Below are 19,407 nucleotides of genomic sequence, written 5' to 3'. Positions count from 1 at the left end.
ACTCACCTCCCTCCAGTCTGATGAAACACCATTGACAACAACTCTTTCAGTGCGGTTCTCTAACCAATTCTCTGTCCACCTAACTATCTGAAAATCCAGATTGCAGTCCTTCAATTTATCCATCAGAACATCATGGGGAACCTTATCAAAAGCTTTACTAAAATTCAGGTAAAATCCAAGATTCTGTTAATACTTTGAGAGTAGCAGCAAACACGCTTTTGATGACTAGCTTGCATGTGTTTGTCATGTCATATCATCAATGTAGTCACCTGCATAAACATACTGCTGCTGGAGAAAGCTGCCTTAATATCCCTGATGGTGATGCTCCATTCTGTTTCCTTTGGGCCTCACTGGAATCCCCAAAGCTTAAAACAATACATGACAGCACAGTAACAACAAAGTTCATTTCCATAGTGGTTTTATATTTGCAAAGGCATTTACATTCTATAGAAAATGGTAAAAAGAAGTATTTAATGTTCAACAAAAGAACACTAACAAATTAAATAGAAGGTTGGGCAGTGGAGTATGTGAACCTTTTAAGATATTATTTTCTGTGTAATTTGTGAAAAGTTTCCAATTGGGTACAGGTGGGGTTTTTTGGGGGGAGGACTCTCTAGTAAACTCACTTTGCTGGCTTCCCCTGTTTGTATGATATAGACAGCTGATAACCAGCTGCCTGGGTCATAGGCCATCATCCACATTTTTTAATTGTTTGTATTGAAAAAACATGAATTAAAAGACTATTTAGTATTAATTTTTTACTCCCACTAAACATGTATAGTTTTTTCTGCCTGTTCCAGAAAGCTAGCCAATTTCCAATGCCATCTTCAGCAGAATAATTCCCTTCTAAACCCATTGACTTCTATGGATATAGGAGGTTCTATAACAGCTTGGTGTCGTGGTTAGGAGTGCTGACTTCTAATCTGGTGAGCCGGATTTGATTCCTTGCTCCCCCACATGCAGCCAGCTGGGTGGCCTTGGGCTCATCACAGCACTGATAAAGCTGTTCTGACTAAGCAGTAATATCAGGGCTCTCTCAGCCTCACCCACCTCACAGGGTGCCTGTTGTGGGGAGAGGAAAGGGAAGGCGATTGTAAGCCACTTTGAGACTTCTTCAGGTTGAGAAAAGTGGCATATAAGAACCAACTCTTTATCTTCTGCTGCTTAGAGTTATATTATCTATTACCATAAAAAATATTGTGATGTCTTAAATATTGAATACAGTCCAATAACACCTTAGATATCAGTAATACTTTCAGGGTACAAGTTTCAAAGAGTCAAAGTTCCTTTTGTTATATAAAAATATTAAATATGAATTTATGCACAAACTTTTGTGAAGTAGATTTCATGTAGCAAGATATGTGATTCTTCCTCAATTTGCAGAATTATATATACAGAGAGAAGAAAATACTTTAAGTGTGTTCTCTTACAGTAAATCTACAGATAGGAATACTTTACTGAACTTTTGAGTTCAAGGTGTGAGCTTTCAAGTGCAAACTCACTTCCTCAGACAATGGAACAAGAATCATAAGAGTACAGATATAAGGAGTAAATTAGTAGTAAATTAATAAACAGAGTCACAAAGACATTCAGAAATATGCAGCATGATAATGAAGATCTGATCATTTCTTGCTTAGAATAACAAAATCAGTCCTTTGGGTTCAATTGTTGTGCACATAGGGGGGATTAAAAATGTGATTTTGGTTAGTGATTAATGGCAGATGATTTCCCAGTTGTAGAAAGAAATAATTAAAAGAGATCTGTTGCTAGCTCCATCCATCTCCACCCAAGCATGTAAGCATCGACATTATCCAATCTTCATTATCATGCTGCATATTTCTGGATGTCTTTGTGATGCTGCGTACTAATGTACAAATAATATACTCTCTTCTTATAGTTGTACTCTTATGATTCTTGTTCCATTGGCTGAGGAAGTGAGCATGCACACGGAAGCTCACATCTTGAATAAAACTTTGCTGGTCTTAAAGGTGCCATGGACTCAAATTTTGTTTTGCTACTTCAGACCAACAAGATTACCCATCTGAATCTTTATTGAACTTTGAATCATTTCACCCTTTACAAGCAGCTTTGGGAGAGGAGCTGCCATATGGGTTTGTAAAGGTAAAGGTAAAGGTATCCCCTGTGCAAGCACCGAGTCATGCCTGACCCTTGGGGTGACGCCCTCTAGCGTTTTCATGGCAGACTCAATACGGGGTGGTTTGCCAGTGCCTTCCCCAGTCATGACCGTTTACCCCCCAGCAAGCTGGGTACTCAAGCTGGGTTTGTAGCAAGCTGGGTTTGTAGCAGGGGCTAATTTCTAGATTTGTGTATGTATGTCTCTGTCACAAGGAGGCGAGGAGTTGGTCTTACAGGCCCAAATCTTCCCTGCCCCTGATAGGCTGTGTTGGTATCTAGGGCAGAAAAGGGAACACAGAAATAACTGCATTCCCTTGCCATGGGGCAATGGAGGCCCTAAAGCACACCAGGCCTGGACTGGGTCTACACTGGCACCGACATCATGTTGAAACGGGGATTAGCCCTGCTGCCGTACAAGCGCTGGCCCGGCCTTTTCCCCTCATGCGAGGGGAAAGGTCTGAGTGCTCTTACTCACTGGTCACATAGAACTCTTCTGCAATCAGACATGCATTTCACAGGCCCATTTTAGGATGTACGTCTGACTAACAACAAAAGATGTATATAACTGATCCCGAAATTTTGTATTATTTTGTATTATAAACAGGAATCCTGACATGTCAGTGATTCCTGATTTTCCAGTCATCTTTTAATTAAATCCTCATGCCACATGTGGGGCATGACAGACTTTCTCTTGAGTATAACACTTTAAATGGATAACCCTGTCAGTTTCTCATTGCATTCTACTGCTTGGAAGCTCTGCAAATCTGGATCCAATGGGAAATATTAATAGATATTAATGTGTTTTGCTGAGCAGTACGGTTGCTGCTTGTGTGGTTGCTGGGCCACTTCTGTACCAAATGAAATGTTTGCATTCACTTCTTGCAGAACGCACACTATATTCCTTCTTACTGGAGCTAAGCCTTCCCAGTCATTGCAGTTAATAAGGATAGTGCTGGGGAAATGCTGGTTGACTGGTTGCCAGTGCATATGACGAGGATTGGTGCTTTCTAATGGATGTGGTGGGGATTGGGGCTGTCTGTCCCTTCCCCTGAAGTGTGTTGAGAGCCAGTGTGTTGAGAGCCAGTGTGGTGCCATGGTTAAGAGCAGCAGCGTTTAATCTGGAGAGCTGAGTTTGATTCCCTGTTCCTCCTCCATGTGCGGCCAGCTGGGTAACCTTGGGCTAGTCGGTGTTGTCACAGAGCAGTTCTCTAGGAGTTCTCTCAGCCCCACCTGACTCGCAGGGTGTCTGTTGTGGGGGAAGGAAGGGAAAGATGTTTGTAGGCTGCTCTGGGACTCCTTCAGGTAGTGAAAAGTAAGGTATAAAGAACCAGCTGCTCCTCCTCTTCCTCCTCCTGGAAAGATGTTTGGATACCCCCCCCCCAAGAACTACTTGGCATTTCTCTGTCTTATGTCAGTGTTTGACTTAGTTGATCATGAGCTTCTACCTCGCCAATGCCGGCATACATGGGACACACCTTCAATGGCTGATCTCCTTTCTTCAGGATCGCGGACAGAGGGCAGCTATTGGGGAGGTGCCGTTCCACTGATGCATCTGCCATGTGGAGTGCCACAAGGTGACATTGTTGTACAATTTAATTTTAGTCCAAACCTTATTGTCTGTTTTTAATTAAATGCCATTGTATTTACATGTTGTACACTGCCCTGAGCTGGTCTGCCAGGAGGGCGGTATAGAAATCAAATTAATGATGATGATGATGATGATGATGATGATGATGATGATGATGATGATGATGATGATAAAAAAAGAGTCAATAGAAACTCTGGATTTCTCATGATTGCTTTTGAAATATATGTTTGGCCCAAATTTATTACTTAGGTCTTTTGATTGTATGTCATTTTAAGTGAACTATATAGTTTATTAAGCATATATGTATAAAACAAACAGCATTAAGCTGTGATGGTTTCCTTAGCAAGTTTTCCCCCCTGTTAACACCAGCTAATTGTAAATCAAAGAAACCTTTGAGAAAATATTGGTAAGCATTGTGTACTTTTTTCTAAAATATTATACCCGTTATAATTCATGTTTTAAAGCCCCAGTTAATACGATCAGTAGTCTGGATAGAAAAAGAGAAAAGGAAGAAAATGGTCTTTTGGAATTCTTGTTTATTGAAGCAGCTACAAATCAGATCATGTGGCCTTTCATAGGCTAATAATACAGTTGCCTAGGCCTGTCGACATTGAAAAGGTTTCTGTTTTTCTTTTTCTTGACTAGAGCCAAATAAATCAAGCCAGGCTGAAGAAATCTAGCATGTCTGGCATGATTGTTTAGATCAAAAGATACAATCAGGGTGTAGCCAGCTGCTCCCTGATTGGCCCTGCCCCTACTGCTCCCACCCTCCCTGTCCAAGTTGGAGAGGCCCCGGGTGTGCTTTCCAGGCCCCTGGGAAGCCATCCAGCCACGGGGGGGAGGGGGGCTTGTACTAAAATGAATTTGGCAAAGTTATCCCATGGAACTTCCTCAAGAAGATCAAAGTTAATTACAAAACTTTATGGATGATAACAGATTGAAATTGTTAAAGGCTTTTTATTCTTTGGCTCCATCTTCACCAAAAGGGAGACTGGTTCAGGTGGGTACCTGTATTGGTCTAAAGTAGCAGTCTAATAGCACCTTTAAATCCAACATGCAACCAAGAAATTAGGAGATTTGATACTATGTGGGACAGCTGTGAAGAAGTTAGAAAAGTTTCATAAGTGTAAAGATGTGTCACTGGTGATCAAGACCCAGTTAATTCCTGCCATGGGATTCCCATTACTATGTATGGATGTGAAAGTTGGACAGTGAAGAAAACTGATTTATTTGAAAGTTGATTCATTTGAAATTAGGTGTTGGAGTAGAGCTTTACAGGTACTGTGGACTGCCAAAAAGAAAAATAAATGGGTTCTAGACCATCTTTGTGAACTGCCGTGAGCCAGCTTGCTGAGAGCAGCGGTATACAAGTCCAATAAAATGAATGAATGAATGAATGAATGAATGAATAAAATCAAGCCTGAATTCTTCCTTGAAGCTAAAATGACCAAACTGAACTGCACAGCATTTAACGTACACATAGAAAGCAGTTGATTAAGAACTGAATTAATCAGCCACCAATTAATGGTGCAAAATTAAGTTTCCATAAAAACAAGCAAGAACAAGCACCACATGCATATTTATTTGTGTCATAAAATAAAATATTCTGATAAGAAATGATAAGCGTTGTACTTCCACTATGAATTGAGAACACTATGAATTGAGAATAGAATCACTGCTGAAAATACTATATGCCACAATGAAAATATTAAGTGCCATGGTAACCGAGCCTCTGGAATTTGTTGTGTGTATGGAGGTGTCCTTTTTTGGCAGACGCCTCCCCCTGCCAGTGCAGCCTGCTACCACTCGGGGGGGGGAATTGTTGGGGGAAGATGGGGGCAATCAGCCTTGCCTCTTCATATCAGTTACAGGTGGGAGAATGATCCTAGAGGCAGTTGGTTGGTCACTTTGTGAAACAGAATGCTGGACTAGATGAGCCTTTGATCTGTCCTAGTCTGGCTCTTTTTGTGTTCCTATAATTCTGTGGTTGAATAGACATTTTTGTGAATGCTAGAGTGTTACTAGCATGTGGGTTGCACCATAAGTGATGTCACTGGCAAGGACACCCCCTCCAATCGGTAGTCTCCCACTGTTGGCAACCCTGTAACATCCATAGCTATTTAAATATAGACAAGCATCATAGCATAGGAATATACAAGCGGGGGCCTTGTAGAGGCATCTCATTTTCCACTTCCCAATTCTTTCCCTTCCTTAAAAGACCTTGTAGCCTCAATTATATTCCTCCTTCCTTCTCTTTTCACCTCCAAGCCAACCTACATTTATTTGTCACCCTGTTTTCATCTTGCCCTCCTTCCCCGCTCCTGGCAGCTTGTACTTGGGAAAGCCTGGGTGTATTGTGGCAGTCATTGGACTAGATACAATTGCATAGTGGGGAACCCACAATGTCTTCCTAGGTACTTCTTCCTTTCTCCAGTATCACTATCTTCAGACTGATGATATACCTTGTCTGCATTTGTTGTCATTTGCTTCTTGGAGACGGGGAGTCTTAGTGATTCTGAGGCCCTAGGCAAAAGTCTAGGATAGGGCTACAGAATCACCACCACTCTACAACTAGCCTGCCTGTCAGAGATGAGCAATGGGTGGGCCTCCCTCAGTTTGCTGCCACTGCCACTAGTGGCCTGCCTGGCCATGCCTCAAAGTGAACCAGGGCAAGTAGCAGCAAGAGCCTGCTCTTGTCTTGTTTCCCCTCTCTTTTGTGGGATGGGGCTCTGGGTTATTGGATTTATGCCATAAGTGGGGCCTGGGGGAAATGCCCCTATTGCCCACTGGCCAAGACCACCCCTGCTTAGAGAGATTGCTTTTTCAGGAGAGGTAAGTTTGTCAGACTAAAATGATAAAGATCTGTAGTATTTTGGTGTGCTGAAATTAGGGTTTTCTATTGCCTGCTGTGAAACAAGAATGAAATACTGATAATGGGCCATCTGATAAGACATGATGGAGGCTGTAGGAAGAGGAATATTAAGAAAAGGTCACACATGTACAGATCTATGCACAAACAACTGGCTTTGAGGGTTTTTCTCCATCAGTTTCTTTCTTCTGCTTTACAGCATGGGCGCTCAGCTCTCCATCTTGCAGCTCACAAGGGCCATCTTGGCGTTGTCCAGATCTTACTCAAGGCAAGCTGTGATGTGGACCTTCAGGATGATGTGAGTAGCTGCAAACCACCATTCTTACCCTGAAAGAAAGCTCCTCCTCCACATTAGTATTCCAAAGACGAGGCAACAAGTTGTCTCTTTTTGAGTCTGCTTCTATTTAGAACAGATGTTTGCTTTGTTTGTGTGCTCTGAAGCTTTATAGGTCAGCATGTGGAGCGGGATACTTAAAGACAATGGCATTGTAGATGAATGCCTTGGGGCTTGTTTTCAAAGCCCAGATCTCTTTGAAAATATCTGCAAGCTGCAGAAAAGCATAGTGCCAAAGTGTAATCAGCTTATGTATACAGTGTGGGACACCTAGTCTGTATTTTTTTTAATGGTGTGCTGTCCTTTGTTTTAGGAACCCTGAATTAAACCTCAACTTTAATACAGGCAAATATTTAGTCCAGAACATATTCTTTGCCATTCATAAGTTTACTACCTTGTGATCAGAAGAAGTGTTAACTGATAACCTTGATATTTTTATATTATTGGCAGTTTTAAAAATCTGCTCAACCAGCCCCCCCCCTCCAACTCCACATTCTATGCAGGCTGTGTTGTGTGGGAGATGCATATGAGTTTAAGAAAAAAAGAAGTCTCATATTTAAGATATGCACTGCAGGCTTATTCATTTGAATCTTTTCTTCCCTCTGCTTTTGGTGAAATATGATAGCCAATTTCTTTTTCCAGATAAAACCTCTGTGGAGTTGGCTACTTTTGCTATTTTTAAATAGCTTTAAAAGCTATATTCTAAGATATTTGCAATTCCCTTTTGGGTCAGATAGAACTTGTCCTCCAGTGTTTAGCGTCACAGTTTTATTGCCTGTTCTCTCTCACTTAATTGACTAATCGCTCCCTCTTGTCCTGCTGTTTTTCAGTGAGCCATGAAAGCCAGTAATAATTTCAGTTCTGTGTTCTCCCCTATAGCAAATATCGAATCTAACTAGAATAGAATGTAAAAACTCTAAAGTGCTGTAGAGAATTTAAAATTCTGACTTCATGTTCTACAGATGTTGCTCCTTAAACATGTATTGTAAAAGACCTTATCCTTAGTTGAAGAATGACTTCCAGTGGCCTTGAGTGGGATTATTATGAATTTCAGCCTGTGGAGACCAGCTCTCTAGAGTATGAAACTCCAAGAAGTAATTCTTTCCTTCTCCCTACTAAACCTGCAAGTCCTTATTGGAATCCTGACGCCATCTCTGATTGGTCAATGAGTGTTCACACTGCACGTACCTCAGAAATAGACAAAGAAAAAGTGGCCCTGGTAAAAGAAGTCAAGGAAGAAAAAGATAAGAAAAAGCAGAGGAGAAAGGCTAGAAAAGACCCTAGAAGATTGCAAAGAGAGAAGGAGGTTAGCACTTTTGACTTTAACTTCTCTCTGACACAGCTGCATGTAGCATTTCGATTGGCCATCTGGCATGTCAGAGTTTCTTTAAAAGTGCATGGTTGCATGTCTGGCTTTCTTATAATGATTTTTTAGGGAAATATCTACTGATGTACTTTTTACATAGAATCCAATTAAATGTACTCTGAAATATCTATATGAATTGCTTCTTGGGAACAGTTTGCACAGTCAAGATCCATAGGGTTCTGTCCCAATTTATTTGGATACGTTTGAATCAATACTGTTCACACAGACATGGGATCTGAGGCTATTTCAGCCAGCAGCAGTTTCCTGACTACCTGAGTCATTCATAGATCTTTGTGTTGCTCTATGTCTGTATCCACAGGCGGATAACAACTCTGCTATTGTTTACATTATGATGATTTGGGATAAAAGAGAAATAACCCAAAAGTTCTTAATCTCAGAAAATTGTATTTCATTACCTTGTGGTTGACTCCTTGAACATGTATTTTTGATAGTCAGCTTTTTAGTTCAATAAGAATACCCAGTGTAGATAACAAATAAAAAACATGCTAATAAAATAATGTAAAGATCAAGTTATTCATCAACATTTTAAGAAGGCACGTAGTTATGGCTCATTTGAGGGCTATAGCAGCCAGGGAATGTGACTGACTAGCAGAAAAAGCTCCGTCCTTGATGGAAAATTCTCCCAGCAAAAGGAAGTACATGTAATATGTAAACAAAGAAGAGAGCAAAGTCAATTCAGAGGTTATCTCAGGATACCGGCTAATGTATAGATCCTCAGTAATAATAGACACTATTTGTATTTCAAGACTCAGTGAGGTGGTTAGGAGGTCTTTGTTCCCACTGGCTGGGCAACTAGCAATTTATAGCTATTTTCTCTGTCAGGTTGTTCATGCTGAAAAGATTTCAAGGGCTGGCAGATATATGGATCCTTAATAAGCAAGGTTGCTGGATTGACCTTGTCCAGATACGGCACAGGTACTGCAGTATGTACATTATCAATTAATATTGTCAGTTCAGCTCAGCTGTGAAGATGAGTAAATTTCAGTCCAATAGTACCTTTCAGACCCACAAAGGCGTGAGCTTTCGTGTGCATGCACACTTCCTCAGAAGTGAAGATGACTAGTTCCGGAGGTGATGGTTAAGGGCCTTCTCTGCATCACCAGTCATGTGGAGAGAAGAAAATTCCTTCCTAAATCCTGGAGAGTTACTGACCAGCTGTCAGTGACATCGTAACTCCTCAGGAAAAACCTGTTACTTCAAAATAAGAGAGGATATGCTGGAGACACTTGAGGAATTATGACATTGGTGAGGAAAATAATTGGAAGTCACCTTTCCCCTAAATCCTCTTGCTTTGTCCCTTTTAACTGAAATTGAATTATTCTTAATGTTTCATGCTCCTGGATCTTATTCAGTTCTTATCAGGTTGTTTCCAAGTGGTTTCTTTTTCTTTTTTTTGTTAATTTAAGATGGCATTGTTTCTGCACACCTGGAGAATTCCCTACAGGTGTGGACAAACTGTGGTTGTCAAGATATCCATGGACTACAATTACCAAGAGTCCCTGCCAATTGGCCATGCTGGCAGGGGATCATGGTGATTGTAGTCTACAGACATATAGTTGGGCCACCCCTGCAGCCTAGTAGAAATTTATCTTGTTTAATGGTGGCCTGATTTTGCTGCTTTCCTGATTGTCAAGGGGAGAAAGAACATTAGAGTTCTGCTGGATCAGACCAGTGGTCCATCTAGTCCAGCATCCTGTCTCATACAGTGGCCAGCCAATTACTTTTAGAGGGCTAATAATAGGACATTGAGACTGACCCTTTCCCTGATGTTGCCTCCTGGTGCTGGTATTGAAAGATTTACTGCCTCTGAATGTGGAGGTACCTTTTAGTCATCATTGCTATTAACCGCCAATAGACATGTCTGCCATGAAAAGTATGATAAATAAAGTATGATAAATAAATGAATCAATCAATTCTGTTTTAAAGCTGTTTATGCCATCACTGCATTTCTGGACGCATTTTAATCTCTTGTTGGGTAAAGAAGTATTGCCTTTTGTCTGTTCTGAATTTACTGCTCATCAGCTTCACTGGATGTCCTTGACGTCTAGTATTTCATGTGATAGAAACTTACTGAGCTAAAAGAGTACTGTGTCTCAGTGGCAGGGTTTTGCTAGCTGAGCAGGTTGGGTGCGAAGAAGTATATGTCCAAGCTCTTCCCTCATCCCATTATGTGAAAAAGTAAGGATGAAAGGAGGGACTAAAGCTGTGGAGCTCTGCCTCAGAATCTCATGGGCAGTCCTTTGCGCCAGAGATACATTTTGCCACACATCTTCTAAGCCTAATCTAGTACACACGCAGGGTGAGCCAGCTTGGTGTAGTGGTTAGGAGTGCAGACTTCTAATCTGGTGAGCCGGGTTTGATTTGCCGGTCCTTCACATGAAGCCATCTGGGTGACTTTGGGCTCACCACAGCACTGATAAAGCTCTTCTGTCCAAGCAGTAATATCAAGGGCTCTCTCTGACTCACCTACCACACAGGGTGTCCGTTGCAGGGAGAGGAAGGGGAAGGCAAATGTAAGCTGTTTTGAGACTCCTTCGGGTAGAGAAAAGCAGCATATAAGAACCGACTCTTCTTCTTCCTCTCCCTCCTTTTCCTCCTCCAACATAATCATTTCAACACCAGGCTTTAATTTGGAATATGCTATTTGATACACTAGCAAAGTAGAGCATTCGTTCTACTGACAGGACCTTCTTGTTGTGTACTAGATTTAGAACCTAAGATTTGACAAAGATTTGAGCTGAGCCAGAAATTATCTCTTGCTGCTGTTGATTGGGGTGATGGCTCAGTTGCCTTATACTGCAACAAAATTATAAGCCAACGCTATAGATCGGGTAGGGACTATAGGAAATGTTTGCCAGGTGAGGTTGGAAGTTCTCCTAGAATTACAGCTGATCTCCAGCTGACAGAGATAATCTCCCATGGGAAAAATGGCTGCTCTGGAGGGTGGAATCTCAGTAATCCCATCCCTGTTGAGGTCTCTTCCCTCCCTAAACCACACCCTCTCAGGCTCCACTCCTAAATCTCCAGAAATTTCCCAACGTGGAGTTGGCCACCCTGCTGTAGAGAGAGAATGACAGTTGGCTTAGATGTTGATTAAATTTGTAAGTAAACTGAGTAATAAGAGCAAGTGAAGGGTTTATAAATGGCCCAAATGTGACGTACACCCAGGTAACTTAATTTGATTCTGTGGTTGCATTTTCATTTTCTACTATCAATGACCTTGGAGGGAAAACCATCATTTCAGATATTGGAACATAATATTGTTTGTCAGTGTTGATGTATAGCCCTTTCTATGTCTGAGGGCTGGCCAATTATCCGCTTTAAAAAGAACTGTAGGATGGTTCCACTGCCAGAATGCTGTGCTGTGCTGGAAATGTAACATGACTTAGATCACTATTTTACAGAGTTTCCTGTGCTTGTATGCAAGCTGAATATCAATCTCTCTTTAAAAATAAAAATGAAGGTTTTATGTGAGAATTTATCTTTCTGCTTTGTGATCTGATTTACTTTATTAGGAGAGAAAGATTTCACAGAGCAGATGTTGCCACTTTCAAATGCCAGCAAGTTTAATAAGGCTTTTAATGAACTACATGATGTTTTCTTGTTGCTGTCAGTCCAATCTCATTAAAATAATGTTGTAACAAAGTCCATCAAGTGGGTCTTTTGTTACAAAATAATCATCCAGTTTTTTTTCTTCTCAAGAGCTGGCATTTGAGCACTGTCATTTAGAATTCTTTGCATCTGAACTGCAGGAAATAATGGGAATTATTTTTGATCTATACATCTCAGTGATAAATGCCCTTTCAGTTCAGTTATTACAGTTTTATTGTTACAAACTTAGACTAGTCAGTGTGCTTTTTATTTGTACCATCTCTTATAACTTTTATTTGTACCATCGTTTTCCTACAACAGATTGGAAGCTATACTGCTATTTAGGATGTGTGTGTGAATCATGTTGTTGGAATGACTATGATTTCTTTTCTGTGCTCGATGTAGTAATAAGGTATCATCAGTTAAATTCTCTCCTGGAATTTAGACCTATGGTGACAATGGAAGCAAGTGAAAACACCCATAAATAGAGGCATGGGGAGTAACTTCTCTCTCTGTTACAGAACATTTGAGAATTTTTCAACTTTTTAAAAAATGTGCCTTTTTGTAACATCTTTAAATTATATTCTTGAAATTATGTACTGTTTTCGCATATGGCCTTTGAGGGCTGTTTTAATAGCTGGCAAGCGTTTTTAACTGGAATGAAGAGTCCTTTGATATCTCACAAATAAAACATTACTCTGACAGCAAACCTCTTTTTCCTGTTCAGTTATGTTACATTATTGTTTGGGTTTAAAGAGCTGCATTTTATACAGAAATGTGACACTCTTCAATTTAGTGTTGTTGTTTTTTACAATCACACCTTATCTGGCAACCTGTTGGTTATGATTATATTTATTAATCAGATTATATTGCTTCTTTCAGTCTTCCCTTCATTGTATGCATGCATCCTACTACGTCTCATTTTTTTCTTAGAGCCAACCTATACAGTACGCCTTAAATGTGCCAGTCACAGGTGCATGACAGGACTCACAGTCAGATGTACTTTGGGAGAACTCACTCTAAATATCACTGATCTCTTCAGTGCTACAAATGAATACTGCTCATTCATTCATTTATTCACTCACTCACTCACTCACTCACTCACTCACTCACTCACTCACTCACTCACTCACTCACTCATTCATTCATTCATTCATTCATTCATTCATTCATTCATTCATTCATTCATTCATCTATCTGTTGATCATTTGGGGAGTGTGGTATTGTTAGCCAGGAGATCTGAGAATTGTCTGACAGCCAGGCAAGGGATGTTTGAAGGTGATTCGCCGTTTCCTGCCATGAAATTCTTTGAGGTATCCTATCCAAATACTAGCCAGGATCAGCCCTGCTTAGCTTCTGAGATCTGATGTGTTCAGGCTTACCTGGTCTATCCTGGGTAGGACAGGGAATGCAGCTACATCAGCGAAGGAATGTTCAGGTTCCCTCTCACCATACTTTTGCCAGTGGAAAGTGCAGAGGGGGGGTTCCCCCATTTCTCTGATTCCTTATGTCCTAGAATGGCAAAAAGCCACCCGGCCACCCTTTCTGCTGTTAGGAAAGAGACTGGAAACTTCTTCTTCACTTCTCACTGTACTTAGTGAATGAGCACTTTGAGGTTGAGTTCTCCCAGTGTCTGTGTCCAGTTGCACATCTGTAACTGGAAACATATTGACTGAATCATGCAATTATGCCCTTATGGTCATTTATTGGAGCAAATGTATTCTTTAATTGAGGTCCAGGTTTATTTGGAGAATGTGTTCTACATTGAGTTGTCTGACATTAAACTAGTATGAATTATGAGAGGTTTTGAGTTGCACACAGGCCTGTTAGGTCTCTCCATTTCGTCCATATGAGCTCAGACCATGTACTAAAAATCACTCAGAATGTCCCTGCAGCTGTACGCTTGCAAAGCAGTAGCAATAAAATTCAGGGACACTTGTTTTGAACATCAGTGAAAAACAAAACAGAATACTTTTAAAGAATCCCAAGATTCTCTGGAAAACAGCTTGAAAAACTAGCCTTCCAACATACCTGTAGGCAATTTGATTAAACACTTGTTTTGCCTCCCTCCCCCTCCCTGGAAAAGCCAAGACACTCTGATTGTTCTAGTCACCCATACAACTGTATGTTTGACTGCATTAAAATGTTTTAAATAATTTTAATCATTGTTTATTACTCATTTGTTGCATTGTTTTATGCTATGTTGGAAGCCGCCCTGAGCTGGCAATGCCAGGAATGGTGGGATATAAATCAAAGAATAAATAAATAAAATAAAATTGGCTTGTCTGAAGCACTTTAGGCTGACATTGTTCTCCTGCTGAAATGCTTTCCTTCTTCCAACAGTGAAAGGTAACATGAAAGTTAGAAAGATTAAGTCAAAAAATAATCTAAAATCTAAAATAATCTAATAAACCAAAACAACAAAATAAAGTCCTCCCCAAAAATAAACCATATACAACATTTATAATGTCAAGAAATCCAAATATGTTTGCATGATTCAGAAAATATACATACATGCAACCGTGTTGTGTGTGTGTATAAATTGCCCCATGATGGCAACTCAGAAGGCAATTCCCTTTCTGAAGCTTGTTCTAGGCTAATGATAGATGTACCTCTTTTGTACTCAACTTGTTTATTGTAATAACTGGAAAATTACAATAATACATTTGAAGAAAAATCCCTTCCATGCTCATCATATTGATTTAGGATGAAGACAGATATATATTTTAAGTCTTTTGGATGTTAAATTATTTTCTGAAATGTGCCCTGAAATCAAATACCTTGAAACGCCACAAATGTAGTTTAATATACTTCCAGCATAAAAAGTTATATCTGTCTTTATCTGTATCATTTGACTCTTAGCTTCTAACTCATGTAATGCAGTTAAGTGCGCAGACCTGATTGTTTCTTTTGAGAAGTCCTGCAAACGGAGTCAGATCCAGGGAGTTAGACTTCCCTCAAAAGATCACTGTCTGGGCAAAGTGGGAAATCAAAGTAGTCCTCCCTCCCTTCACAATGCACATTGCCCACCTGCCAATAAGTGCTGTTACATTGGTGGAACCAAACATTATAATCTAAAACAGTAGTTAGTTCCAAGCAAGGAAGGCATGACCATGCAAAGAAGCGGCATGACGCACGCATGTATACAGAGCATGAGCACAGTAGCTATGCATGAAAACTGACACACAGGTTTCATTCTATTTTCCAAATGCAAGTGCTTTCTGTATAGGAAAATCAAGACATAAAAATGCTGTAAGTGCTGGAGATCGTGTTATAAAACACTGCACTGATATAATTTGACAGACTATGATATGAGTTTGGGTTTGAAAGCCAGTGTGTTAACTGGGCTGAGGCCAAAAGAATTAGTCCATTTTAACTAGCACTGTGTGTGTTGCTGTTTATTGGGAATGCATTGACATGTAAAATGTATGGGCATTTATATTTGTAACAATTTGAAACAAAATATGTTGGTAAATTTGCTCTCTTTGCAGGCCGATCAGACAGCTTTGCACCGAGCTACTGTTGTAGGGAATACAGATGTAATAGCAGCTCTTATCCATGAAGGGTGTGCTTTGGACAGACAAGACAAGGTAAAGGGAAAATGTGCAAAACTTGGCAGCCCCCTTCTCCCTCCCCCAGGCTGCTGTCTCTAAAATAGGTAAAGTCACAGACTAATATCCCTTGAAATATCTGTATATCTATTTTAAAAGTGTGGTCTCCATCTGCAGATATCTAAATTTGCAGATTGGGGCCATGCTTGCTTCAAACAGAATTTTTCTACAAACTTGGGTGACATCCTCCCCCTCCCAAGTTTGCAAAAAAAAAAATCCAAAATCTTTTTTAAAAAATAGACTGGCAGTTTAATTTTCCCTCAAAGTAAAATACCTCAAGATGGTGGAACTTGGGGGTCACAGTAAGCCTGACAATGGTGAAGCAGCTCAGAGGCTGTACAGCTTCGGTGGCTGCCGAAGAGTCTGAGGGCAATGCTGGATCCAGCAAAAAATATGGGGGAAATGAGATCCCCCCTGACAAGTCTCACAGGCCTTGTCTGGACTGTATACTAAATCACAAGTCGGTCATATCTTTGGATACTTAAATCTCATGACTTGCACTGTGGACGGGTAAGACAGATCTTTCTGCAAACCAGAAAAGGTTGCAAAACAAGTGAAATCTAAAACAAATGAAAGGGTATGGGTGTTGATAAACCTGAAAATGATAAAAAGAGTAACTATAGATTCTTTAAAAAATGGATTACCTCAGTAGCTGTTTGTTGGCAACCACAGCATTGCTGTTTTCAGTTTCTACAAGTGAAAGGTATGGGGAAGGAGAGTCTACCTTCCAAAGCAGCCATTTCTCCCAGGGGGGACAAATCTCGGTCATCTGGAGTTCAGTTGTAAATCTGGGAGATTTCCAGGTTCTACCTGAAGGTTGGGGACCCAAGACATGCACACTCCTAGTCTAGATGATTTGCTATCTCCTGACTTTCATGACTCATCCATGTATGGCTGCTTGCTACTGTTCAACAGCAGCCACCCTATTAAAGTGGTATAGCAGTTAGAGCTTTAGAGTGGGGTTTGGGAGAGCCAGGTTCAAATCCCCATCTTGCTGAGAAAGATGACTAGGTGATTATGGACCAGCCACATTCTTTCAACCTAAACTACCTTACTCAGTAGGGTTACTAAATCCAGGTTGGAAAACTCCTGAAGATTTGGGGATAGAACCTGGGGAGGACAGGGACCTCAGGGGGATACAATGCCACAGAGTCTACCCTCCACAGCATGAAGTGCCCTTGAGTCCATCCTCCCAAAGGAGCCATTTTCCCCTGGTGAACTGATCTTTATTGTCTGGAGATCAATTGTAATAGCAGAAGATTTCTAAGTGCCACATGAAGGCTGCCAACCTTAATGACACCTGTTACTTTAGAACACTTCAGAGAGGGGCCTTTACAGGTTTAACTTGTAAAGCCGACTAGGTGATTATGGACCAGTCACATTCTTTCAACCTAAACTACCTTACAGAGGGGCCTTTACAGGTTTAACTTATAAGGGGTCACCAAAGAGAAGCAAAACATTTCAGCTGAGATTCCCAATTGTGTTGGCACTGATGTTGACTACATTTAACATTAACAACTAACTAAGATTTGAAACAAGTTTAAAACCCTAGTTTCATACTCTAGTTAGGAAAGGACCTTGACATTGAGTATAGTAAAGACTACTGAGAAACATTTAACTCTTTCCAAAAGAAAAAAAAAACTTTAAAAATTTGTTTCCCGCAGGATTTCCAAATTTCTTCATTATCAGTTTAGGGGAGAAAATAACCTTCCCTTTCAAATTTTCCTTTCCCCTCCTCAGGCCTTTACCTCCTCAGTCAGCAGTTGTCTTGCTGTTTGTTTAAAGAATAGGAATGCTTATGGAGTAACTGTTTTTCTTGTTTCTCTGGTCTTGAATGCCGACATAGCAAGCACAGCAAGATTTTTACTTAATGGCTGAAGGAAGTGCAGAATATCTAATTCAGTCTAGGAGTATGCAGTATTGTTCTCTGTAGGAACACAAGCAAAGAGCTAGATTTTTTAAAATCTTAAAATATGACAAATAACTAATAGACACAATATTCTAAATGCTGCTTTTGTACATTTGTTCTTCAGGATGGGAATACAGCTCTCCATGAAGCCTCTTGGCATGGATTCAGTCAGTCTGCCAAACTGCTTGTTAAGGCAGGAGCTAATGTTCTTGCCAGAAACAAGGTGAGATGCATGTAGAATGGAAGCTTTTAGGTTCTGATGCTAAAATAATAATAACAAATTTTAAAACCACAGTTACTTCTCATGAGGAGTTTCCAACAGTGACATTTTTTTGATGAGTAGCATGACATTCGTGGCAGGATGCTGAATTTCCTTTTAATTAAGTGTGCCTTGATTATTCCACCATGAGGAAATGCCCATGTGGGAAATTTTGTGTTTTGATAGCTGACACAGAAAGAGCTCAGGAACACTGAATGCTTCATTAACTATAGCTAAAAAGCACTAGGAGTTCCTCTGGCATCCTTATTAGTATGGAAGGAATTCATTGCAACTGCTGTAGGAAAACCAATCAGGTTAACAAGAAAAATGGTAATAAACATCCATTTTATCTTGAAAATAAGAAAGCCAAATGACTAGAAAGGATGACAGGATTTTGTTAAAACCATTTTGGAAAGTTGCATTTTTTAAAATTCTGTGTTTTGTATTATATTGTGATGAAACTTCTCAAAGGAGAAAAGAGCAGGAAAAGAAAGAAAAAAAGAACAGGATTTTGACTTGGATCTTGTGGTCTATTTGTGAAAAGAGAGTGTATTTTCATCTCCCTCCCCTCCATCCAGTGGCCCCTTCTTACCCCTTTTCTGAGGTGACAGGGATCGTAGAATCATAGAATCATAGAGTTGGAAGGGGCCACACAGGCTCAACGCAGGATCAGCCCAGAGCATCCTAAAGCATCCAAGAAAAGTGTGTATCCAACCTTTGTTTGAAGACTGCCAGTGATCATATGAAGGTGGAAAATAGTTATAGTGGAAAATAAGGGGATTGGGAGGGAAAGGGAAGAAGAAGATTAAACTACGTTCTTTCTTTTTCAAGTGCAGAGGGAGAAAAGATTTGTCTCCTTTCCTGTATTCACCTTAGCCGCCTGACCCATATGGTTCTTTGTCCATGTGGAGTCTGCTATCCCAAGAATTACTCTCCGAGGGCTGAAATGGACTTTGTTGCTGCACTATACTCTCCTACAATCTACCACAACCTTCTTCAGACAGATTTCTAGTTCCAAGACATTTTATCTTCCAACAGAAGTATTAAGACCTCTCCCAATGAAAAGACATAGTAAATAAAAAATAAATTTAACCAAATGACCAAAGAATCAACAAGTAAAATGCAAACATACCAAACAAGTTGTCTTTTTTAAAAACAATGCTATTGTTAAACTCTGCTTTTATCCTGTGTCACATAACAGTTTGCCATTTATTTTTCATTATTGGGTTTGAATCAGATTTCCAATTCAATGGATTCTAGTAGGAGGGCCAGCGGACTTATTATTTTACTAGTAGTAAAGCCAGTTGTGTTCTGTAATACAATGGGTGCTAGCTCATGGTTTGGTCTGGGTTTAGTGCCTCACTTGGAGGCTGGCAATCCTAAGAGGAGGTCTCTCTGTGAACAGCAGTCTTGACCCTAGTCTGGTTTATGCACAACTAGGGAGTGTGGAATTCCAGAACATGAACCTGCACCAATCTGGCAATTTTATCTCATCTCTGCAATGTTTTCTTAACTGGAAACAGGTCAGGGGGTGCAATGTGGCTGGGTAGGTCGCTGCGGAGGCATTATACACTTTTGAGGACCCGCTTCCAAACCTCCAGGAATATTTCCAGACCAGGACAGCCAACCTCCAGGAGGGCCTTGGTGATCTCATGGAATTACTGCTCATCTCCAGACTATAAAGATCAGCTCCCCAGGCAAAAATGGCTGCTTTGAAGGGGTG

The 19,407-nt window shown here is 40.4% G+C and overlaps 1 protein-coding gene across 14 annotated transcripts in view; it reads left to right on the top strand.

Annotated features, from left to right (window-relative positions):
* The window catches only part of ANKRD6 (ankyrin repeat domain 6), an 87,081-nt gene that overhangs the window by 46,744 nt on the left and 20,930 nt on the right, over positions 1 to 19,407 (top strand). For 6 of the 14 annotated variants that reach the window (XM_077304378.1, XM_077304368.1, XM_077304415.1 and 3 more), the window contains exons 3-6: positions 6,793 to 6,891; positions 7,982 to 8,233; positions 15,397 to 15,495; positions 17,550 to 17,648. In XM_077304378.1, coding sequence (XP_077160493.1) covers positions 6,793 to 6,891; positions 7,982 to 8,233; positions 15,397 to 15,495; positions 17,550 to 17,648 — 549 coding nt within the window. Of the gene's footprint in view, positions 1 to 6,792; positions 6,892 to 7,889; positions 8,234 to 15,396; positions 15,496 to 17,549; positions 17,649 to 19,407 lie in introns of all 14 variants that reach the window. The other 8 variants (XM_077304434.1, XM_077304395.1, XM_077304425.1 and 5 more) reach the window with 7 other exon arrangements.

The sequence above is a fragment of the Paroedura picta genome, chromosome 1 (assembly GCF_049243985.1).
Source record: "Paroedura picta isolate Pp20150507F chromosome 1, Ppicta_v3.0, whole genome shotgun sequence".
In the NCBI taxonomy this organism is placed as follows: domain Eukaryota; kingdom Metazoa; phylum Chordata; class Lepidosauria; order Squamata; family Gekkonidae; genus Paroedura; species Paroedura picta.
The sequence above is the reverse complement of the archived record's forward strand: the minus strand, read 5'-3'. Positions and strand labels throughout refer to the sequence as shown.